The sequence below is a fragment of the Canis aureus genome, chromosome 33 (assembly GCF_053574225.1).
Source record: "Canis aureus isolate CA01 chromosome 33, VMU_Caureus_v.1.0, whole genome shotgun sequence".
NCBI lineage: Eukaryota > Metazoa > Chordata > Mammalia > Carnivora > Canidae > Canis > Canis aureus.
In genome coordinates, this window is record NC_135643.1 from 25,806,633 (window position 1) to 25,832,500 (window position 25,868).

At 36.1% G+C, this 25,868-nt stretch overlaps 1 protein-coding gene across 2 annotated transcripts in view; it reads right to left on the reverse strand.

The window, feature by feature from the left end:
- Positions 1-892: 892 nt before the first annotated feature.
- CXXC4 (CXXC finger protein 4) overlaps positions 893-25,868 on the reverse strand; it is a 26,424-nt gene continuing 1,448 nt past the window's right edge. For both annotated transcript variants that reach the window (XM_077882182.1, XM_077882181.1), the window contains 2 exons: positions 22,933-24,251; positions 893-4,951 (listed from right to left, as the gene is read on the reverse strand). In XM_077882182.1, coding sequence (XP_077738308.1) covers positions 4,907-4,951; positions 22,933-23,994 — 1,107 coding nt within the window. In that variant the 5' untranslated portion in view covers positions 23,995-24,251 and the 3' untranslated portion in view covers positions 893-4,906. The remainder of the gene's footprint in view (positions 4,952-22,932; positions 24,252-25,868) is intronic.

Genomic DNA, 25,868 nt, shown 5'->3' on the forward strand with positions numbered 1-25,868 from the left:
AATTGCTGAAGGTCCAGGAACTCCCATGATTCTTCTTTCTCTGACTATGTAATCTAATTCTGTTGCCATGGCCAACATATTTTATATTTGTGACATGATACTAAGAGAACACATCCTGAAATTTATAAAATTTATTTAAAAATCTTCTACTGTGGTATTATTTTCTGTGGACATGGACTCTTTCAATTGTTTGAAGTTCCGTGTTTGTAACCTTATTAAAGATTTCCAAGATATACAATTGTATTCTACATTTCTTGTAGTTTCAAAAAAAACTTAGAGCTTTGTTCTGAGAAGCAGTGAAGTAAGTAAGGGTTAAGCACATTCACCACCAAGTAATAAGCAGCATGGCTGGACCACAATATTCCATAATTTAAAAAGTAACACAATAAAAATGTAATCTCAGGGTATTGCTGGGAGTGGCTGAAGATAGAATTCCAGTGTTGCACATTTCTTCAATGTACTTCAATGCTTTCCAGTATTACCACCAGGGCTTTTCATTCATGGCACAAGGCATTCATGGGATGCTTTCTCCTGGCACACTTAGGATGGAGAAGGAAGGAGAAAAGTTTGGATACATTCACTTCTTCCTCTATTTAGGTGACCTTTTAAAGCTTTCAACAAAAAATATATCCTTTAGAAATGTAAAAGAACCATGTTCTTCTTTTTTTCTTTTCTTTAAAGATATGAGAAAGACAAAATCTATGAGGAAAAACAAAATGAACAAAACCGGCATATTTTATGAAAGATTTATATACAGTATTCATTCTGCTGACATAAGGGCAAGTGTAGAATTATAAGCTTTTCTTTATCATAAACAAAATTAGATTTTCAAGATCATATGTTCATTACTTCAATTCCCACAAATAAAAATTTGTTCATGGAAAAATAGAGATATTTTGAATACTAAAGTCCTTTATTCAACAACACAGAAATTTCACAAAAACAACTTTACTGGGCAAATCGAATGTGTTTTTTTTTTTTTTTAGTTTTTTTTTTTTTTTACAGTTTTGTACATGCCCCATAAGTAATTTTCTTTAATAAATACACTGTTTTCCAAAACTGCTTTTTTATAATTGCACAAGCATACATACACCTTACACAAATATCTATTAGAAAATTTAATAGATGACTGCACAGTTCAGAATAGGAGAACGCTGTGAAAGGAGTACATTTTGTGGCCCATGTTCCTGAAATATCTGACTTCCTTGCCATTGTGAAAATGGAATCCCTCCTCACATAGTAGCTGTCTTTTATTCACTAGGAATACAGATCTCAGTGTGAAACTGCCAAATTTAATAAAAACAAAATCTGAAACATTTAGCTGTTACATGAGAACCAACTGTTTGATATCACTGTGAATCTAACCATGATCAAAGACCCACTACGGCTTTTTGCTGAATATATTTGACCCTGAATAGTGTGTTCATTTAACTGCTTTCCTCTTTTTTCATTATTTGATTACAGATACTATCAGCTTAAAGACTTTATATGCTTTAGCATTAATTGTACAACTTACATGCCAGGGATTCTAAATGAAAGGAAGGGAATATTCCTTTCTGTTAGTGATTGCTTAATAGTAATTCATGGGAAGCCCACCATCTCTTGCTCCCTATAAATGTGTTTAGAAGAAGGAAGCTGGGTGTTGGGGATTAAGCAACCAGGAGATGTTTTTATATACTCTTACACTGGAGAAAGACTATTACCTGTTTTCTCTCCTAAGGATGGATACGTTTCTCATTTTAAATATGCCTCCACTTCTACACAGGCAGGCAAAATCCATCAGAAAGCCACTTTGGTTTGAAGGCCTGAAAAGAGGGAGGTTTGCTTTATGAGGTTCTTCTAATGGTTAGGGTTTTGAGTGACAGCTGACAAGGAAATTGGTTCATTGTACTTCATACCAACACCCTGTATATTTTCCAGCTCTCCTCAACTGCTAACAGAATGTGGCATCTCCTTGTCAACACTTAGAGAAGGTAAGAGTCTTGTGTATGTCAACCTCTTTTACAAAGTTTTTAATTTGGCTTCTCTGATATGCAACTTTTAAGCTGTATAGTCCACCACCATCTATATTCTGATTGCTATCTTCCAAGTTTTCTTGGTATCAAATATGAAATATACAGTGAAGAATTTTCAAAAGTTACATTTCATTGGTATTGTAGAATCATGAAAAATGTAATCCTTTAAATCATGCCCTCAGGGTTATAATGGTCTGTTTTACAAGTTCTCAGTGTATGGTCTTCAGGGGAAGAGAACAAGAAGGAGGCCAAGAGTAACATCTTTCTTCAACATACCAATGAGAACATTATTTGTACCCTACATTATGTAAATAGAATTTTACCAAAAACATAAAAAGGGTGGTGTAAAAGAACAATATTAAGAATGAAAACATAAGCAAATTAAAGAAAAGCTGCACTTTTCCATTTCAATAATCAACAGATTTTCTTTCATTAAAAAAATTGAATTGGCATGTAAAACACATTTTACAATATACAGATTCATTAGTTCTTTAAGAAAACAAACAAAAACACATCAAGACATGCGATACTGGCATGTATATTAGACTCTCAGTACACTGTCATGAGATCTTTACATGTTATTGTATGCCTTATGCAGTCTGAATAGACGTTTGTTTCAATTCTGTAGTAACAATCACCATTTTCCAAAAAGCAAGGCAAACTTACCATTCAAATGTGAAAGTAAGTTTTCACTTACTTGTAATTAATTAGCAAATTGGCTTTAAAAATAAGTAAAATCAAATAAAAATGGACAAGAAAGAACTCATATAGTTCTCATTGGTCCCAGAGCAGAAACAGAAATTCTAAATAGAAACTCTCAGAGGAATATACATCAAGTAGAAAGCTATCTCAGAATTAACATACAGCACATTTTAGCTTGCAATTATTTAATGATCTTCTTTAAACATGGATAGGTGTAATATATAATAAATTTTCCTTAAAAAGCCCACTTGACTGTACCTGGAGGTCTTGCGTTCATATTCTAGCCAGGTTCAGTCACTTGCTTTACACACTGGCATTTTTGCAGGTACCTTCTCCACCCCTCCCACCCGTACTGATAATGAAGTGCTCCTTCCATGTTTTTAAAAATCTGTCATATTATTTCCCATTCACAACTACAACTAGCCTTTTAAATGTATTAATCTGCTAGTCTTTCTAAAACTTTACAGTCCTTTTCATCACCCTTTCTCTTCTTAAGTTATTTTTCTTTGCATGATCCATCTTGCTAACATTTTTCGGCAGACTAATGGATATCACAGGCTAAAACAGCTGGCTAATGGATAAAGAACAAAAGTTACAGTAACATGGCAACTTCAATACTCCATGTATTTTTGCTAAACTCTATTTTATTCTTGAAGATGAAAATTGTCTTTGTAATCTGGCAAGAAAAAGTAAAAGTTATAAACTTCCTAGGTATAATGTCATCACAATATCTATATTATTGGGACAGCCTTAGGAATATTGCCTGCCATTAGAAAACCAAATCCTACATGAAAAGGTAGCACAGATCCTATGAAGCATTAGCTCCTTTGTGTTTGGAGCTGTTTGCACTTATGGAATCCCACAGAATGTGGCCCTGCCTTTTCAGGAATGAAAGTATCAGGTGACAAAATAGGAACGGGAGTAATGGAACATTACACTGGGGGCATAGGGGAAGGCCACTGGTCTAACTGGGAGGCTATGAGAAAGGAAGATAAAAAGAGATTTAAAAGCCTCACTTTTATGAATGTGCTTAATTTTTTTAACTTAAAAATATATCTAGTCATGCCTCAATGCAGGAGGTCTTTATGTATTCAAATTTTAAAACAAACTACCCATTTCATATCATACATGGTATTATAACATTTGGGTACATTTTATTGTTTCTTTTTCCTACCAAAAAAAGAGAGCAAAATATAAACAAACAAAAAACATACACCCTATATTGGGCTGAGAAAAAAAAAAAAAGTCAGTCATGAATTTCTCCCCCTAAGATATGATACTTTTCTCTGTATCCTAGAAAACACTGGTATTTTTTTTAATTTATACAACTGATTCTGCATGTTCCAACTACTCTGAGTACTCCGCCTTACAGTGCAACCCAAGACAAGTCAACTACACTAAGTATTTGGGAGGTATACCCTTCTGTACAGCTCGTTTGTAAGCAATGCAAGTGCATAACCACTACTCTAATATAGTGCTCAAAAGATTAATTGAAACTTTCATAACATCTTCCCCTCTTATAACAATACAACTGAAGGTAATTGCTGGATGCATCGTAATCTTTTAGTCTTGTAAAACTTGGCATCAAGTCTCTACGGAAAGATGCATGGCAAAACATGCCACTGCTGTTGCTGCTTCTAGAAACAACTGGCAAAAAATATTTAAAGCTAAAATTTATTGCTCCAGATTTAACTCGCAGAACCATACTGTTGTGTACAAACTGTTAATCTCCATAGATGCTCAGACATGATTGTCTCCTTGTGTCTAAACACACAAAATACAAGCTGCTATCTGTACAGTTTACAGTACTGAAACACATATATTTGAAAATGAAGTATAGATATGTACTTTGCAAAGATACATGATTTTACAGCAGGGGTTTACCCAAACTTATTTTTTACAGCCACTTTCAAAATAGACAACAACTTCACTAGTAGAGCTAAATTACATCAAAGAAAGAATCAGTGTATTGAAAGTAAATAGACTGGCCAATTCCCCAAGCTCCCAGATTATTTTTATATGTCTTTTTTCTTTTCTTTTCCTTTTTTTTTTTTGGAAGAAACCCCTATACATAAAATGAAAATAGTATCTGGATATTTTCTTCAGTGGTGGACTAAGCAGTTTCTTAAAACAAGACATTAGTTTGCCCTTCACTTCCAAATGCCTTGAAAATAAGATATACTACTGCTTTAAAAGAACCATCGGAATGCTTCAGCGCTGGGAACAGGTGTTCTCTATAAAAAAAGAGCAAGAAAACAAGTTAAGCTTTCTTTCTATGCCAATATAAAATTAGATTTTTTCTCCTTTACACTTCAGCAATATTTTTAGTCAGCAATACACAACATAATGACTTGTATATTTCAACATTTAATAAAAAAAATGTTCAGCCTTAGAACATTACAAAAATTGGAATATTGACTTTAATGCTAATTTACTGAATATAATGCTCAAAACGTTAGTCTAAGAAATACAGGAAACACAGACTAGAACATGGATAGCCATTAGATTATAGAGGGAGGTTCAAACTATTAGCCAATAGTAGGAAGTCCAGCCAGAAAGTCTGTATCTGCTGCATACATATGCATCCTATATAAGGTTGATATTTAGGAAATTCAGTGAAGTAATTTCTTTACTCTGGGGAATTTCATTTACTATAGGACAACAAGAAATATTACATTGATATTAATTCTATCATTTAACAACCGCTCATGCTAAACATTCCTGCAAATAATCAAATGAAAACTATATTGACAACATATGCCACTATTTTAAAGTCTGCATTTTCAACAAATTAATGTTATATATATGAGACAAACTTATACTAGCCAATGATACTCAGTGGAGCATAACTATCCTTTTGTACCATAAAAAGACTATAGTTTTCCAAAGGAGTAAAAAGTTAGCACCAAAAGTAAAAGCCATCCTTTTAACAAAAAACTTAAAGTTACGGTGGGCCTTTTTTTTTTTTTTTTCAGAAAAAAGGTTAAAGTATTGAATTTTCCTCTCTATATTAATATTACAGTAATTCATTATACTATACTGTTCTTTAAAAAACAGGATCACATGAGAACATATTGAAGGTACATAAGAAACAATAAGCTACATTTTCCTACAGGAGCAAACGAAAGAGAGTTGATTTTATTTCTTAGACAGTCCAACAATCCTGTGTAGAATACAAGATGGCTGCTAAGAATATGTATATAAATTGGTATGTTGAATGTTACCAAATTATTGAGTAGGTACAAACATGAACATACACACACGTGCGCACACGCACTTCTTGTAAACAAATCTTAAGATGGTGTTAATGGCACTTGAATTTCATATTTCAGAAAATACATGAAAAATTCTACTCTAAGTACTCTTTAATAATTGAGGCTAGCTTTTATTTACTTTCTCACATTTGATTTATTTGGTTGAAAAAGTCCTACTGTAATAATGTCATCTTGAAATTTAAATGAAAAAAAAATTTTGGAAAGCAAAGCCACTTTTCACTACTTGCACTATAAAGAATTTTTAAAAACTTGTCCTCACAGTCAACACAATAAATTTCAAAATGAATGTGTAAGAACAAACTAATGATTTTTTTTCAAACTAATGATTTTTTAAAAATAAACTCCACTCCCAACGTGAGGCTGTAACTCATGACCCTAAGATCAAGAGTCTCATGCTCTCCCAGGCAGCCAGGTACCCCAAACTAATGACTCTAATGCAAGTTTGTATAATGTATATACAAAAATATTTAACTTGTGAAATATTATCTAAAAACTCAAACAAGAAAGTACATTATTTCCATATAAATAGCACTTTTAATATTTTACTCCTTACTCCTCAGGGTATAATGTTTTCTTCTCTCCAGCTGCATACCTGAATCCCCATCAATTGATTTGGTTGATGAGAAAAAACCCTCTACCACTTTCCAAAATTGACTTTTGAATGATAAATATAATTGTATATGCTCCTTACTTTTATTTAGTCATTATTAAGGGAATTATATGAAGTAATAAGAAACATATTCATTCTAATATTCACACTTTACACACACACACACACACACACACAAGCAGTAAATGAAAACTTAGACGTTTATACCAGATGCTAAGCTTGCTGCCTGATGCCAACTAAGAATAAATTTTATATAAGTATGCATACTTATATAAATGTAGTCATTTTTAACAAGATAAGTTAGATCCAAACATATCCATGCAATTACAGATTCACATATGAAAAATAAACATGTGCATATATATTCATATATATTCACATTTACATGTATAGAATATGACATAGAGATGCCAATTTACTTTCAGATGCCAACTGGAAACAAGACTGTAAGTATATACTTAGATAATCTTGTATCTTGATAAACATATATGTTTATGAAGATAAACAGAAAAATGTATGGAGTACATTTTTTAAATGAGGTGAACTCCTTATGTCTTGGATACATTTTGAAATATCTTTTCCAATTCTTTGCTCTTCCTGTGCCCCTTTCCATTACCCAATTTTATTCGCAATATTTAGAAAAAGCAAGCTTCATCAAATGTCACCTGAGATCAAAGGTCATGGTTGTGAGGAGAAACATAATCATTTCTCAATGCTTGTTAGCACCAAAAATTAATTAGATAATGCAAATATGAGAAAAGCAGAGAGCTAGTTTTCTTTACTAATACAACCTGTCACAAAATATAGCACTGTGATGTGTGCATATTATTATGCATACATTGAGACCAGTAGTATCTCCATCTACAAAGATAGAGACAATCCACTGATACACAGGAAGGGTGAAGATAAGCAAGGAAGCATCTTTTAAAAATTACTTATCCCTCAAATTAAGAATTTTGAGGTTATGAAGCCTAAAAGTGATTTGTTGGGAAACCACCTAAAATGTGTGAGAAAACAAGAATACCACTAGTGCATTAACTGGAACAAGTTTTCAAGGCATGCACCAGAAGCTTGAAGTGAGGTTGCTCTAAATTTTATTTCAGGGTTAAAAAAGTGACAAAACTCCTTAGTGCCCCTAGGCCACAAAAAGCAGAAGATGTATGCCTGACCTCCTGCCCAATTTTCACTTGGGCTCAGTGGAAATTTACTTTACGCCTGGATTGAGTTCTCTTTGGCCAAGATGGGCAAAGCAACACTGTTTGCTTTCATACATGAAATATTAGTTAAATCATAGGTGTTTGAATAAACCGTATGAATACATAAAAGATTGATTAAAAAATAGGTTTTTGATTAAGTCTGTACTAATTTGGGGACCTATCTTCTCTAATTCTGTCAACTAATGAGGTCATCTTCGTTAGAAGACTTTTACTTCAAATGGTGTGGGATCTCAGCACACCAACGGGGAGGATTAAGCACCCTGACCAGCTCCCTTAGGGTTATATAAATTCAACAGTCCCAGCTGGGGAATCACACTTTTGATGAGATTACAGTGACTTTCTGGATCTCCATGATGCTTGCAGGAAATTGTTATCCTGAGTGACAGGAAAGCCAGATTCCCCAGGAAGAGAAGGGGGTGGGGAGGTAAAGAATAGAATGGAGTTGAGCAGCATTGTTTAAGGCAGCCTTCACTGCTCATCCAGGTGCACACGCTGACATACAGCAGCCTGCTCCCAGGAGGCCTGGGGAGAAACCTGCGGCCCTCCGTTCTCCTTCCCCTATTACTATAAAGCATGGTGTTCCAGAGTATTCAGTCCTACGAAAGCCAGAGCCACATACTGAAGACCCTAAACTAATGAGCTGTTTCCCCCTTAAATAATTTTAGAAAGCAATGGTAATTCCTTGTATAAGATATATAAGAATTTTGTGTAAGATACAGACTATGAATGATATAATCCAAGCCCAAGTACAGCTTACATATACTTTAAAAAAATGAACACAAAAAGTTATTAGTATGTCTCCAGCAGAGGTATATTTAAGCTTAATTTTTGTTAAATCAGCAGTGAAGAAATAATTAAACAATCTAAAATAAGTAAAAATCCCCAAGGCTGCCACCTAAAGAATTTGAGTATTTTTCTTTTTTGGTGTCTGCTGAGCAGTCACATGAACTGTGGTATCTTCAGGTTGAGCATGCATCTACATACTCTTGTTTAAAATATGGCAAATCTAATAAAAATTCTAATAAAAATTCATCTTCTGAAAGCTGCAAATGGGATATCCACACTTCCCTCTACATAGAGATATGTGGGAATGGCTATTCATTTTTAGATACAACATATAAAGTGTGGCACGAACAAAACTCATCATTTTAGTAAAGCCACTCATGAACCTTCAAAGGGCAAATTAAAGAGAACTCAATGCTGAAATTTGCTTCAGAATGCATAAAGCTATCTAAATTGAGATAATAATTATGACATTAGAAAATTCTGTAACTAAAGTTAAATGCAGGTTTCCAATATTTCTTCATATACTTTCTAATCCAAAAAAGCCTTCGGAATTCTATTGTGAAACAGGATGCTTCTAATACAATGATTTCCAAGCTGGAGTCAGTATTTTGGGCTACAATTATTCTTAAACTAATCAAAAATAGTTTCCTGCTTTCTTATTTATTATTAATTAAAGAAATGGAAGTCATCTAATTATTTTCTGATTCTCATATGTAATGATGTGAAGTGTGCTTTTTCTAATCCAAAGTAAAGCAATATCAAACTGTAGTTAGCCAGTACAGCCTCTTTTAAACTCTTCTTGAATACTGTCTTCCTGTGAGGAGTCCCCTATAAGTTTCTTAGGCTCCAACCACCTAAGACTTTGAAATTGGAACACCTCACAGCATTTGACTGACCTTTTCACACTAGAACTTGAAAACCTTAATAAATCACTGTAAGTTTGCAACAGAAATTACAAGAGTATGACAAGAGATAATAGTAAGTACCACTGTTTGCCTTTAGATATTTGATCATATTTTGTTTTGGCTTCATATAAAACTTTAAAACTCTGGAGTATTCTGCATGAACAGAAGTAAAGGATTCCTGAGGGAGGAAGAAAATTACTTTTTTTCCTGTTTTGATTCACAAAGAATGCTGAAACATCAAGTTATATAGGTTCTCAATTTTTTTACTGACAAAATTTCAAAAACTACTTGAAGAAATGAAAAATTGTATTATACATACAATATTGTGAATGTGAATTCACACGTATATTAATACAAATCTTTGGATAATTAATTATGATCTAAAATAATACCTAAGAAATGTTAGAGACATTCTAAAATATTTTTAGCAGAAATATTTTTTATATCCTGTTTATAATTAATATATTTCAGAAACCATAGACCAGTAATTCACTAACTTTACTAGAATTATTAGCAAGCACAAGTATGGCATAGGTCAGTGAATCTGAAAGAACAATTAATTTATGATATGTGATAATCTCACAGTCCCATAATTTACTGTTTTATAACCAAAAACTTTATATTTTAATAATAATGCCTCAATTAAAAATATATAAACTAATATAAGTAAACAGTTTCTACTTCTTAGGTTACACCTTTCTTTTTCTGTCCTACCGTAATATATATGTCATATATATTATGTAATATTATATCATATGTATGATATATATGTGCAATATATATTACATATGTGATATGTATCAGATTAGTCTTCTCATAATTCAGATTCATTTATCATATAACTGTATAAGTATCTGTACACTCACATTTTATTTTGGCCATTATCCAAATGTAAACTAAAAACATCAATATTACCAGTAACTGGAATATTAGACCACTCCCTAAAAGAGAGAAAGTACCAAAGAGGTAAATGCGTAACTTACAACCCGATTTTTTGGAGGCCTTAAATATGATTATAAGAACTCTACTTTTTTCGTTTTCAAATCGACGTTTATGGCCAGGATTTCTCTGATTACTGGGGAAGAACTAGCAATGGCTTTTTCATTCGTATCCATCCTCTGTAGCCTGCTGCTCCTGCTACTCCTTCTGCTTTGCAAATATTGACAGCTCCTCCTCTTCCTCCCCCTCCTACACAAACACCACCACCCTCACCATCACCACTGTGATAGCATGGCTTTAGGCTCTGATAGCATGACTTGAGAAGTAAATCTAGGTAACTTTTGTAGATGGAAAGATGGGTTTATATATTATGTTGAACAGATGCTAAACCAAGCAATGTGCTAGTAGAACCAGTTAGGAAAACAGTAGTCTAAAGGAGAATTTATGTGTCTAATGGGTAGGCATGGGTTGGTAGGAAGGAAAGTAACAACTTATCACCATGATTTACACTCGTCCAAAAGTGACCAAAAAAGGTGCCCACTTTGGCCCTAGTATCTAATGCAACTTACTTTATTTAGGCAAGTCTCGTGATTAATGCTATGTAGGATTATATTTCAAGTAATTTTGGTAAAAACACTTCAAATCAAATCAGTCTAACAAATAAGTAAATTTATTGTATTATAAATGAGTCGCTTAGAACTTGAAATGTTCTTGGACATATAAAAATAAACTGTAATAGGATAATACCAGGGTAAGCAGAAAGAGGAAAATTGTTCAATGACCCACCAATTAAAAAGGCATTTTTTGAAAGATTATTTTATACAGTACTTTTAACCCTATGTTAAAGGTTCTTAGAGGGAATATGGAAGGCAATTAAAGGTAAAATTGACATTAAAAAGCAAAAATTAGATTAATAACATCAATACTGTCAAGAATGATTAGAACAGAGTCAATTCTATTTATATGTTCCATGTTTATATTTCATTTATGAATATATATATATATACACACAAATATATACGGTTATATGATAGATGAATGTTAATCAATCTGCTACCTACCTATCCCCATCTATCTATCCAGCAGAGACAAAAGTTAGATAATTCTATCTCCCCTGGAAGTCACTCGACTAATCCTGCTTAATGCAACAATGCCTTTAGGTGAGATCACTGCTAATCAGCTACTGAAAAACGCCAGCATTCTTTTTGTGATAAAGTTGTACAATTTTGAAAATTTTCATTAATTTCAAAGCAGACAGTTGAACTGTTTTGTTCGTTTACTGAAAAGAAGAAGAAATTCTTGTAAAATGTGAGGAAATGGGAGGTCACTCAAAAAATATTATGAGGTGATGTTTTAAAATTATTAAAGCTTTGATTTGGACAGTCTCTAACATGTATTCAAATGAAATACAATAGTTACACCAAACCTCTATAAAAAATTCAAAATACAGCTTTTTGAAATATTATAGATTGAAAATTTGAGAAATATTCTTTTTTTATATTATATAAAAAGTGAAAATAACTTTAATAAAAATTTTTCTCTTAGGCTAAGTTCCTTAGCAACTTGGATGTACTCACTGTACTTCATTTGGTTCAGAATCCTCTATGACATTCCAACCACTTCGATAGACCCAAAGAAACCAAAGCATGTTTTATGTCCATAAATGACTTATAAGAATTTAGAGTAAATTCCAAATATTTCAGTCATCATCATCAAAATAATGTACTTGGTTAGAACTATACTTCTGAAAATAACACGTAGCTTTTGGAGTATTTCTTTAAAATTTTTTTAATAATTGTAATTGTCATCAAACCAAATGCTTAAATTCACAATCATTCTGAGTTTTTGTTCTCCTTTTTTCTCTTTAAGTAATAAAATTAACAATTATTATAATTTAAACTTTATCAAGTTATCACATGTTACCTAGCTCTTTCGAAATATATTGACTAATTTCCCTCATTAAGAGGATATATAAGCATTCTGTACTACCATGATATCAGCATATCTTGTGCTAGAGCAAGTCCTTAAATATTCAGATTTAAATTTCTCCTCAGAGGATTTCGATATACTACTTCTTTTTCTATGAGTATCTTTGTGCAAACATATACACCTTCACAAAATAAACTATCTAGCAGAGTCAATTAATAAGCCTAACTTTTTTTCAAACACAGAATTTATAAGATGTAGTGATTAATATTCTTTCTTCCACTTTTTTTGGAGTCTTTTCTGTATGCGCATTTTGTATTTTCTAGGAAATTCTCTATATAACCACTTAAAAATTACAGATATCTTTGACCAATTGGTTGTTTATAGGATAGCCTTCACCTCTCTAAACACCATCGCTAATCTGGAGCATTCTTTTTCTCACCTTGGCTTTTCCATGTTTCTGACTGCAGACCTGAGTGAATTACTCTTAAAGAGAAATGACAAGGTGGGGGAAAAAAACTAGTTTCTGTGAAACTATTTTTTCCGCTATGGTAAATTAAAAGAAACGATGTTGAAAAGTTCTAGTGGGTCTAAGCCCAGACTCATGGCATCTTGCCAAAAATTTTGAGACATTAACTGTTTCTACCAATTTCTTACTTAAACCAGACTCAAGAGGATGACCTTGCACATGACAATCCTTTCTACCAATGTGCTCCTTTCTGGTTTCCCTTGTATCTGTAACACTATATTTTGCCTACCTTTCCTGTCTCCCTCCCTTCCTTCTTTCTTATTCAGGTCAAACAACGATTTCCACTACTCTGTAAAATATACTTGAAATAACAAATCATACTGTAGAGTCTCAGTAGTATGTTCAAATATACAAAGCAAGTATCCTTTTTTTTCTTAATCCTCGAAAAATTCTATTAATAGAAAATTTAATTCTATACCATACAACCACCTGAGGAAACCAGGTAGAGATCACAAATAGTAATCTGTATTTCTTACCTAGGCCTGAGGAAGAACTAAGCCAAGGATGCATCAAGGAATCCCAAGGTATGAGATTGTTTACAGAGCAATTATATTGTTTTGATTCAATTATTTTATTTTAAATGTGTCCACTTCTTGGACTGAAAGTTAAAAATGTAAGCAGAGAACTAAGTATCTTGGATGAAGGACTAAGATGCAGAGTTAGAGATTTAGGTAGGTGTTGCAAAAGGCAGAAATGAAAAGTTTAAGTTCCTTAAACAAGTGTCTGTCTCTGTTTGTGTAAACATATGTGTATTGTATATCCACATCCACAGCACTTAACCACAAATCTTAGAAAATAATAGTTCCTACCTAAAGATCTATCAAATTGGATTGAATTGATCAAGGGCTTACTATGTGCTCAGTAACATACCATGGATTCATGAATATACAGCAGAGGTAGAGACCTGCCTAGGAGAAGTAAAAACACGCTATTGATAGAAATACATTTAAATTTTACTCTTTATCTTGTTACCATTGTTCCATTTACAAATATAATTTCTTTCCTCACTACAGACTTGTTCAATGGTGTTGGTGCTGTCACTAAACTAGTGTTTTTCAAACTTTTTTGACTGCAACCAACACTTAGAAATACATTTTACATAGCAGCCTAGTACATGCATACACATACATTTATGTATACATACAAACTGAAACAGAAGTTTAACAATATGTACTCTTACTATATGTACTGCAATCATATATTTTATGTTCCACTCTGTTCTGTTCTACTTTTTAAAAATCCTCATGGCAAGCCAACACATGGACCACTAATGTTCTGTCACCTGCAGTTTGAAAAACACAGCTCCACGCCACAGAAATAACACACTCATGTGAAGAGAATCACATGAGGAAAATCCAAAAACCACTCCACTTCGTAATGAATGTAACTCTATATAGCAGCCTTACATAAAAGATCCAATATGTATTTCCTTTGACAGAAAAGGCCGATGTTCTCGATTTTATTTTTCACGGGTGAAAATTAGGACACACAAAGTATTTAATGTTTACTAGAAGATCCCACATCTTCTCACTTCTCATCCATCTACATACAACTGAGAATTTTAGTTCTTTTCCTTATTCTTGATTCCATTAAAACCATCACTGGTTTTAACTCATTTAACCTACACGTGAGAACACTTCCCATAGACCAATCTTTCCCCAGCAGAGACAATTACTTTCCTGCCACTGATTCACCAGCACCCATAATCATCATTTCCACACAATTAAATTTATAGTCTATCTTTCTTTTAAAACGTATTTCATCTCTTTTCAATCTGTAAGGGTTTGGAGCAAATATATCTTCTCTGGAATTTGCCAAATTGGCTGAAATGCACAGAAATGCCAATGAGTCTTTGTGATCTATAAACATGTCCCTTTCCCCCCTTGCCACCCTACATCTCTATCCTTTTGATTCTACCAATCCAGGTTTTTGTTTCTTTAAGTCCTGGAGCAAGAAACAGCACTTTCAGCAGAGTTTTCCCCAGTTTGACACTTGTGCACATTCTCCAGAATGTCCTCTAAAGTATGAATTTAGATACAGAGGAGATCCAAATGGGATCCCATTTTCCACCCATCTTGGAAGCATTCTCTTTTAGTTACACTTTGGAATTATTCTACCAAATGTTTCAAAGACATAAGTAAAAATAATAACATCAGCTATAACACAATCTGTTTTCCCTGTCTCTGATTCAGCTGCCACTCCACTGAACTTGAGCTTTAGCTCTGACTCTCAAACCAAATATATTGAGTGAAGTCATAAAAATATTATCTTCCCTCTTTTTATAGTTTCCACTCTCCGCAAAACTTCTATAACTGCTGAAGGAAAGCAGACATCCATATCCTGTCTTGACAAAGTTCCTTCTAGATACTGGATTGTATCCTGACTTGAATATTCCTTCCTCAGTTTTTAATGCTTTCTGGATTAGCATTCCAAGTCTTTTAGGGCTTATCACTGTTTTCTCCCAAAAAACCATCAGCCTTTTCTATTATTGTTCATGACTCTCTTCATTTCATAAATACTTTCTCCTCATTAAACAGGAAAAAAAGAAAGTTCTGTATACTTTACTTTGTATCTCAAAACGTGTATCCACTTGTTTTATTCCCCCACACAACTATCTCCCAAAACAAAAGTAACTCTAAAATTTTCCAATATTAATTAAACATGTCCTCCAACTAGAATTCACAAGTATTTAGCCATTTCTTTCTTCTTTCTTCCAATGATTTTCTTAAATTAATTCACACTTAGTATAGCTCCCAACTGTGTCTGTCCAAATAAAGAAAATAGTAGCCAAACAAAGGCATTGTGTTAAGGTCAGTCTCTCTCTCCCTCTCTCAAAAGTTATAGAAATTAATGGCAGTGGTGTGCCTTTGGTAAGGAAGAAGAGCACTGATTTATTTAACCTGGCTCACCACACAGATGGAATTGACTAGGTTATTTGTGTTCTCCTAGGCATTTGAGACGCAAGAACAAGGAAAACTTGTTTATCAGGTTTATCTCTTTCCAAGTGAAATCAAGCCAGATGTTTGGTGAAGTGGATGATTAAAGCAAAAATTCAGAAAACACAAGCCATAACATAGTCAACCTGGGCTTTAATTTCTGAAAACTATAAGCAACATGTTGATGTACGGAATTATCTGTAAACATAGCTGGCTATCTCAGTCTCTACTTTTCACTGAGGACTTTAACATAGGAATGAAAACTTATACAGCATTTTTTATTACGCAAAGTACACTAACCTATATACAGCATCAAAAAGTTGTAAGCTTGGGATCCCTGGGTGGCTCAGCGGTTTAGTGCCTGCCTTCAGCCTAGGGCGTGATCCTGGAGTCCAGGGATCCAGTCCCGCATCAGGCCTCCCTGCATGGAGCCTGCTTCTCCCTCTGCCTGTGTCTCTGCTTCTCTCTCTCTCTCTATGTCTATCATGAATAAATAAATAAAATCTTAAAAAAAAAAAAGTTGTAAGCTACTGGATACTATTATCCCCATTCTACAGATGAGGAAACAAGCTTCAGAGAAGTTACACTGATGTGGCTAATTTCAACTGTAAGTTACCTGATACTATTGGCTCTTCCCATAACCTATCATCTAAATGTGGCCATATGGCCCAAATATAATTTTTAACTATAAAAGAAGTGAAAAGCCGAGAAACTAACAGTATGCTTTCCTAATACAATTTATATTTGGTTTTATATCAGCCAAAGAAATACATTTTTTAGTATTACTTCTTTGAAAAAGTAATTTTTGCTTTGCCATTTGTTTTTAAGAAATGTAATGGGAGATAAGTGCATTAAATATCAAGAAAAAGAAAAACAGAAAAATTTAACAGGCTCACTCTCATACCTGGCTTTGGATTCTTATGCTGTTAAAATAAATTAAGAGAAAGCCCCGAAGTTTCACAGAGGAAAAAAATATTTCTCATAATGTTTTAGAGTAGAAGTTAACAAGCCTGCTGGGATCCTTTTAGCCCCTGCAGAGCTAAGTCTTCAACATTATTAAATGGCTGTCGCATCTGAAGTATGGTGCAACATAACTCAATAAACAACAGAAAACATATGATGCTGAATGGAGGGAGGCTTTTCGATTACCGTGCAGAATAATTCAATATCAGGACAGGTGTTTGTATGTGATGGAACAAGATATGACTGAAGGATAAACCATCCCTGTGCCCCTGCCCCAAATATTTTGAAACTCTTAAGGACAATAGGATAATGTCAGATGAAAAACTGTTAAGAATGAGCAGAAGCCCCGCAACACAACGAACAAAATCAATGCATCTGCAGAATCTTCAAAATATACACTGATTACAACAAAAAATATTCTTGAAAATAAATTTTTGTAGAAAGTGGTATTTTCTGGGGTGTTCTACATCCCCAACCAAGATTATCTACATTTTACTCAGTGACTGAAAATCACACATACAAATGAAAAAATTTACCATTATTTTGGGTTCATTTTTGCTTTTTAAAGATTAACTTAAAATAAAGGAAAACTAAAAGAGAAGTAGTCTTTTATCCAACTTAGATATTTATGTGGGCCTTCCTTTCAATAAATATTGAATTTAACCTCTTAATTTGATTAGATATTTTTATGTGATGAATACATTAGTTTAACATTTTGTAAAATGTAAGGAAAAATACATGTAAAAAATGGTAAGCATATCCACTCTCATGAAATTTACTGGATAGTGGGACATTTTATTATGCTTTTTCAAAGCAAAATTTAAAAGTGAGCTGTTTTCTGGTAAAAATGAAAAATGTATTCAGACAATCTAACCAAGTGAGTTCGAACAATTCTAAGCATCAACAACTTCAAGAGAGTTTTTTAAAACACTTTTTTTTACCAAATTAAATAATTGTATGTTTTACTTGTGTATCCAGAAAGAATATACCAGGTTCACAACCCTGCCCCCCCCTCCCCAATAGATCTTCAGTCTCCAACCTGCCAAACTAGAGCCAATGGAGATGAAATGCCCACCCTGCTTCCACTTCTTTCCAGTTACAGTCTTAGAGACTAGTTTATTAATTTGTTCTGTATTTGCCAACCTGTAAGGCTGACTATACAAAACCCCTAACTGTTCACTAAGGAAAACAAGGGACTAACCAAGGTAGGCAGCAGTACTTCAATCATCAATTCAGCAAAAAGTCTAAAAATCAAGTAATGTTTATTTTCTTAATCATTAGATAACTTTTTATTCTCATTTAAAATGTATGATATTTTTATCTTATTAGTCTAAAAGTTGTTACTGTTGATTTGTTCTGACTGGTTTTCTGATTGCTTATTCGTTTGTATTTTGTTTCATGACAGTTGAATTTCAAATATTCTTAGAGGATAACTTATATATGGATTTTAATTACTTTTATTTTACTACTCTTAATTGCCATGTAAAAGATTTCTTATAATTTACATGATATTTGCATGGGTGGGGGTAGTATTTTCATTTAGGAAGTATTACAAATGTATGGTCCTTTTAAATAAAACAACTTTCTTTGACTACTTTGTATTAGATCTAGTGATAGAAGGAAAGTCTCGCTGGACTTGTATTACAGTTTGATGCCTTGACAGCAAATCTACTTGGCTTTAGTCAAGGCTAAACTTTTCTGAAGTTTTTTCTTATCGTTTATGAAATTCAGGAGCTTTTTTCCTACATTAGCTCTTTATTACACTCTAGTGTTAATGTACTATCATTTTGTTTGAATTGATTGAGAACTTTCCTCTTTCCCTTTGATAGTCATATTTGCATTTTGAGAATGAAACAAAAATTTACATTTTTATAGTGGCATGTTGTCGATTTTACTAAAATTTGAGAACTCATTCTTTCATGATATAAAATGACAAACTGGTGGATGTTTCAATTTAAGATATGAAACATCTGTGTTTACCAATACATTTTTTTAAGTCACCTAACTTCAAAAACTTATAACATTTTCAATTATTGACTGGTTTCATTATTTAACTATATGGATTCTGAGTTTGAAGGACACACCTATTTTACATACAGTCTACAAATAAATTTCTTCAGGAAGCAAGTATCATCTTCCCTGAAGACAATGCTTCGTCCAGAATTTTACGATTGCCCTTTGTGTGGTGGTGGGGTCTTAGAACTCAATAGCTAAGAACTTAAAACCTAAAATAGTCTTCAAGAAATCAAGTTATCAAGTTTGGGGCAATATTTGGGTGTTTTCCACCAAACCCCTTAGAAGATCAACCTAACTTGTTGGCCTGTATATTCAATAGATAAATATTTTAAATGAGAGAAAAGTGTGAAAAGAAAAGAAAGAAATTAAAATTGTCCGTTCTCTTGAGGCTCCAGTTTTCTCTTCACTACAGTCTCTTCACTATAGGGTATCCTTTTCAAGGCCCTCCTCCAGCTTGTGATGGCAGTGTGTAACTTAGAGCCGAGAGCCAAGGGTGGGGGCAGGGAAACCTCCTGAGGTGCTGCTTACTAATGTAATTCCATAAATCAGCTAATGGGAGAGAAACCAGATCTGTGTGGTCTCTAATGCTGTCCCACAGAGATCAATCATGTCACCTGAACAATGTTCAGAGACTAAGAGGCTGGGGTTGCCCGTGGGATGATTCTATCCCTTGAGCCATATCGGGTGGGGATATTTTTAAAAGTTAGATCTTCATATCAGAAATGTAACTGCTGTGAATATGAAAACTGAAGGATTGATTACCTTTGCATGAGACAAACTGCCTTTATGTAACTTATTATCATAATGCATAATCACATGTTTATTAAAATCTCTCCACTTAATATTGATCATTTAGGATGCAAGTTTTTAAGATAAGTTTTTTTGCAGAAAGGTCATGCAGTATTTGTAATAACTGCTTTGAATAATTAGTGAGTTTTTTAATGTAGTAAAAATGACTAAATGAACAGTGTTACATGCAAATACGCAGTGCACAGTATCACAGAAAAACTAAATTTGTTTTATGTGTACTGTTATCTCATGGAATATTACCAGGGGGGTGATTTTATAAACATATTTCCAAGGCATTAAGATGCTCTTAACATGAGACTAAGCAGGAAAATTTGAAAATAAGTAAGCCTGTTTTAAAAGGACTGCCAGAGGGGAGGCTTCAAAAAAAAAAAAAAAATGTGGGCAAGAATCCCAACACATCCATGTGAGTCTGTCTTAATTTCAGTTTACTCACCCTGAAAATCTGATTAAGCCTCCAGCCTTTGGGATGAGAATAAGTCAAAGGGAAGAAGGACACATGAGGTTTGAAATGATAAATAAGAATGTAACTAGTGATTACGATCCAAATATTCATTGGTGTCCATAATTTAAAGCCAACAAATATTAGCTCCTGAACTTAAACCTGAAGTCCACAGGTAATATCCATAATGAATCCTCAAATCATTATCCTCAGTGAGGGAGTCTATCCAATCTCTAAAACATCTCCACAGATGATGATAACTTACAGGAACCAAATTAGAGAGGGAGGCAGGTCAGCAGGGGACTTTTCACCGACCAGCAAACAGTGTTCCAGCTTTGGTTCAGTCATGTAAACCCCGTCACTCTGACATGCATCCAGCTGCTTCCCTACAGCCAAAACTGTGTGGATACACATGTGCTTAAGGCTGCCACTGCCTTTTTAAAATAATCTAGCTAGAATCTTAGCCAATTAAAAAAAAATGAAACAAAACAGCTCCCCCCTCAAACTTTTTCTTCCTGCCAAGTAACACTCCACTGACAATCTTAGCCTTGAGCCATGACCCATTCTCTGGTAGGAAGGGGTACTATAGTTAGGAAAACATCGTCAGAGAGCTCTACAAAGAGAGAAATTTGTTTCCCTTTCTTACCTACACTCCATTTTCTGAAGATCAACAAAACCTTTATGCACTCGGATTAAAAAAAAAAAAAAAGGAAATACTACAGGGTCATATGAGATCAAAATGTCTAAAGAATTTAAACATCACAAGTTTGTGGGAAAACTATCCAAAGAAGGAAAAAACGGGAAATTTATGAAGTTTGTCTAGACTGATAAATCAGTATAGAAAGTTGTGCAGAAAACCTATTGGTATCCACGCTAAGCTCCTTCAGAGTGGTTATTTACTAAATAAATCAGAATTACTCAGTGGTCCTACCCAACATATACGCTAAAGTGGGATGCAGGCAGTGCCATGGGTTTAGCTAAAGACGTGGCCTACCAGCAACATGAAATCTGTAACTCTAGATACTATAGTTCTAGAGGAAAAATAGATGCCATCTAGTCCTTAACAACTGGGTATTCACAGGAAATTTTAGTATGAACAGAATTTTAATTTCCTATGGGCCTTAGAGACCTAAAGGTAAATTACAATAACTTAATCTAGAAAGCAGAATTCAAAAACTATAAACAAGTTTTTGCCACCTAACAAAATACATGGACCTGCATTTTTATAATTGCTATTATCTTTGTTTAAGCAGGGCTGCCAATGGAAATGTAGTAAGCCACCCTGGAGTAAAGTCGAACTTTCGACAAAGAGATGGGTTTTCTTACAAAGAGGAATACATGTAATATTTTGATGGAACTGATGATAATCAATAATGATATCAATATAGTACTGTTTTTTTTTCCTGGATCCCAAAATGCCATTTGCTTTGTATACTAATAAAACTTTAAAAAATCTGTATCTCATTTATGTGTTCAAACCTGCAACAAAATTCTTTAACTCTTCTTTCTTATCCTTTTAAAGACCAGTCCTTCATGAAGACAACTCCTTTAAGTAGTGCTCACAATTTTTAAAAAGAATGTGCAAGTGCCCCTCTTGATGATAACTTGTGAGAGCCAGTCTCACTCTATAATCCAGCCCATAGAAGATTCCCATATCCTAAATCCACCACCTACATTCTCAAGTTTATATGAACATCCTGTCATCTACTCTGTAAATGTTATCAAGGGACTACATATGATTACTTGTTCACATATCTTTGCTAAACATACCACTAAATTCATTCACCTATGATGGTACATTTTTTCCCCTTTTTGTTTTGATCACGTTAACCATATGAAATTTCCACCAGACACATCACTTTGCATTTAACACAATTAAAAAGTCTAATTTAACAATTACTTTAGTGATAATCGGTACATTGTTTTAAGGACATATAGGAAAAAGAAACTATGATTGACCATCTAGGGGATCAATCAAAACTGTGCTTGGTTTATAGAACAATTTTGTGATCACAAAATGGTTACTTTGTCAAACGCAGAGCTCAAAGGAAATATTCTTTGGTAACCAAATTTTAGTAATCATCTGCTTGTGAAACTATGCAAAAACAATTCTTAAATAAAATGATCATCACCTGCCCGAAATGAACTAATTTTGTTCCTCGATTCTAAGACACATCCCCTTAAAAATTGCACATGGCGTTCAGCTTTTCTGTATTACTCCTGCTTTCTCAAAAAATACCAGATATGCAGAAAATGGGAAACAGAAACATTTTTATCATGGTGAAGAGAAAAACTATTCTAGAAGGGGGTGGAACACCCTTTTGAATCCATTTATTTCAGCTTCCAAGATTACTGTGTGTGTGTGTGTGTGTGTGTGTGTGTTAATGGAAACATAGGGTCCTGTGCCACGAATGGTGTCCTCACTGTTATAACTGAGCCACTAATAAGTCTCTCTTAGCCAATAAAAGTATATGAAATGTGATGTGTCCAATCCTTTGGGCAGAGATGCTTTTAAAACTAATACTAAGGGGGAGGAGGTATATTAAACCGCCAAGGGGCATTTCTGAGCATTCTGAATGTGAAACTTCTGATTTTTTAGACCAATTACATCAGTTTACCACCGCAGATAAAAAGGAGGGGCGCACCCCCCATCTGGAGGCCAGTTCCACGCGAAGTGCAGCTGGGGAGGGTGGAGGGGAGGCCGTGCCCTCGCAACCACCTGCAACTGTATCTTACAGCCTGAATGAAGCTTCGGGAAAGGGGTACTGCATCTTCAAGCCAGACAAGAAGCCCTGAAGGGGAGAAGAGAGGGGAGTGAGGAGGGAGGGGGGGAGACTGGGAAACAAGAAATCATCTCCTCTGACCTCTAGCGAAGTGCCAGGTTTTTTCTTTAGCTCTTCACATTTTCTAAATTTGCAGATCTGGTGTCCCGTTTTGCGGTTCCTGCAACTGCTGCAGACGCCACAGTTGATGAGCCTCTTGCAGGGCACGCAGACCCCACACCTTTTCCTCTTCTTCTTGGCCGGGTTGGCTCCGCTAGCTCCCCCGGAGGAGGACGAGGAGGAGGAGGAATGATTCTGCGGGCAGTCTGCCAGATTGGCAATTTGAAACGCACTGTCTGTGACGGCTGCTGAGGCTGCTGCGGGGGAGTGAAGGGCTGTCATGACGATGACCCCTGGAGGTAATGAGATGCCCCCTAAAGCCGGGATAGCGGAAAAAGTCCCCACGCGCTCGGGGAGATTCATTATCTCTGCTTCAGCAGCGCCGCATTTGAGCTTGTTCATGCATTCCCCCGCCAAAGGTCTGCAGTGTTCAGGGGATAAGGTGGAGAGGAAATTAGTATTTGCCATTTGCAACGACGGCTCTGGCGGGCAGCCAGCTTTCCCCAGCCTCTGGGAGTCGTTTCGGTGGTGCATGCTGGTCCTGCCGCCGCCGCCGCCGCCGCCGCCGCCGCCGCCGCCGCCGCCCGCGGGGAGGATCGCCGAGGAGGAGGCGGAGGAGGAGGCGGCGGCGGAGGAGGATTTCCTGCCGCCCCCGCCGCCGCCCCCGCCGCCCCCGCCGCCGCCGCCGCCGCCGCCGCCCCCGCCGCCGCCCCCGCCCCCGCCGCTGCCCCAGAGCATGGCGGTGGCGGCGGCGGCGGTGGCCGCGTTGTCGCAGTTCCAGGGGGACATGCCGATGCGCGCGGCGGCCGCGGCGGCGGCGGCGCTGCTGGGGAAGATGGGGGTGGTGATGCGCGCGATCTTGGCCGCCTGCGGGAAGGCGCCCCCGTTGGTCTTGTAGAAGGAGGTGGCGAAGGAGCGGTAGCGCTCCATCTCCGAGTTGTAATCCACAAGGCTGTTGAGGGCCCCCTCGGGCAGGTGGCTCTCCTTGGGCAAGCCCGGGGCCTCCGGGCTCGGCCCGGGCTCCACGCAGACATTGGTGTTCATGGTGCAGGGGGGGAAGAAGGGGTGCAGGGTGGAAGTGGGGACCGCCTGGTCCGACACCTGGGTGGGAAAGGGGGGGAGGTGGGGGGGAGGGAAGGGGGTGATGGTGGTGCTGGGGTGGGGGCCGAGGCGGGAGGGGAAAGTGGGTCCGGGTGGGGAGAGCAAGGTGAGGACTGCTTTATTCCTCTCTGGGGCGCATCTCCACAGACGGCGAATTCCCAGGCAGCGTCTTCCTTAGCATTATCCTCCAACTGTTACAACTAAAATAAAGAAAGTCATTCCAGCGAGCTGCACGAGGAAAAAGATTAAAAATAAATAAACAGCCTCCCTCGCTGCCCCACCGAAGACGCCGAGAGCTCCCACATTCTCCGTCAGGTCGTTTGCATGACAATCATCAAGACGTGACCTCCCCCCACACACACACACCCCGACTCCCCCCCCCCCCACACACACACACGCTCCCAACCCACTCCCTCCCTCCTCGCAGCACACCACAGCTCCTCCCCCCTATTCTCATAACCCTCCAGAGAAAATGTATTAATAGCCAGGATACCCGGGGAAAGAGGAAAGACGGGGGTGACAAATGCCGAGGGAAGAGGGCAATTGGAGTGCTAAAGACATGCAAATCAGGGGTGGGAGGGCGATACTACCTATAAGCAGAGGGCATTTAAACATTATGAAATGTGTGAACAAGTGCTGCCTGGGCATGCAAATGCTGTAAAGTAGAAAACAGCAATGGCCCTATGAGGAAAATGAACAGGAAATTAGCAAATGAAGTACTGAGAAAGTCTACAATACATCCGAGTATAAACTGTAAGCAAACACAATACAACTGAGAGCGAAGAGGCTGCCCACATACAATCTGAACTAAAGAGGCAGGGAGAAAAGAACTACCAGCTGCCACAGTGTCCTTCTGTGTCTGCGGTCATTAGTTTGAATCCCAGCACAGCTGGCTCTGTTAGGGTCTTAATTCAATGGACCAAGGACAGGTCTCAATTGTACAAGCCATTTGGTGGTGGGGCTTGGTGGGGGTAAGAGGGTGGTGTTCTACTTGTTTAAAAGAAAGAAAGAAAAAAGAAAGAAAAGAAAGATGGACTAGATACAATTTTTTTTTTTAAAAAACCATACAAACAATGTCACCGGTTTTAAAGCAAGTGCCTGCAGCCCCTGTAAGAATATTCCCAATAATTCCTAATGGAGACTCCTGTCTCTTCTCAAGACAAGAGGAAAGCATGGGACTTTTTTATTTTTTATTTTTTCTTAAGGATCTTTCATAGTCACTGGTTTTTACACTGAGCAAAATTTGGAGGGGGGGGGGGAGAAAGGAGATCGCTTAAGGTGGTGTTTACCTGAAGAAATAACCGTTAAAAAGATTTTTTTTTCTCCTTTTGCTCTTTTTAAAAGGAAAGTTTAATGTTAAGTGGGTATTTGCATTCATCCCTTTGCTTACAGGCCATTATTATGCTTTAGGAAGAGGTATTTTAGTTGTTTATCACAGATGAAGAGGTACATCTCAGCCTTTTAGGAAGTAACGCAAAGACATAAAGTGTATATTAACCTAAAAAAACCAGTTTCTTTGTTTCCAGATTTTTTTTGGGGGGGGAGGCAGAGTATCTTTTTGTGACACCTTGTGAAGCCCATAGATTGGCCTGGAATGTGGAGTTCAGGGAATTCTAAATGGGGGCCCAGTAGTCTCAGTCTCAAATATTCAGTTGAAAATGGATATCAATTATAGTAATTATGCTCATAATTAGATTAATGAACCATTTATGCCCAAACTCCAAGTGCAAAAACTTCAAGACCTGCTGATGAGGTGCCCTAAAAAGAGGGGTTTACGTAAACAAATCCCTATTAGGCAAAGTAAATCAAGATAAGGA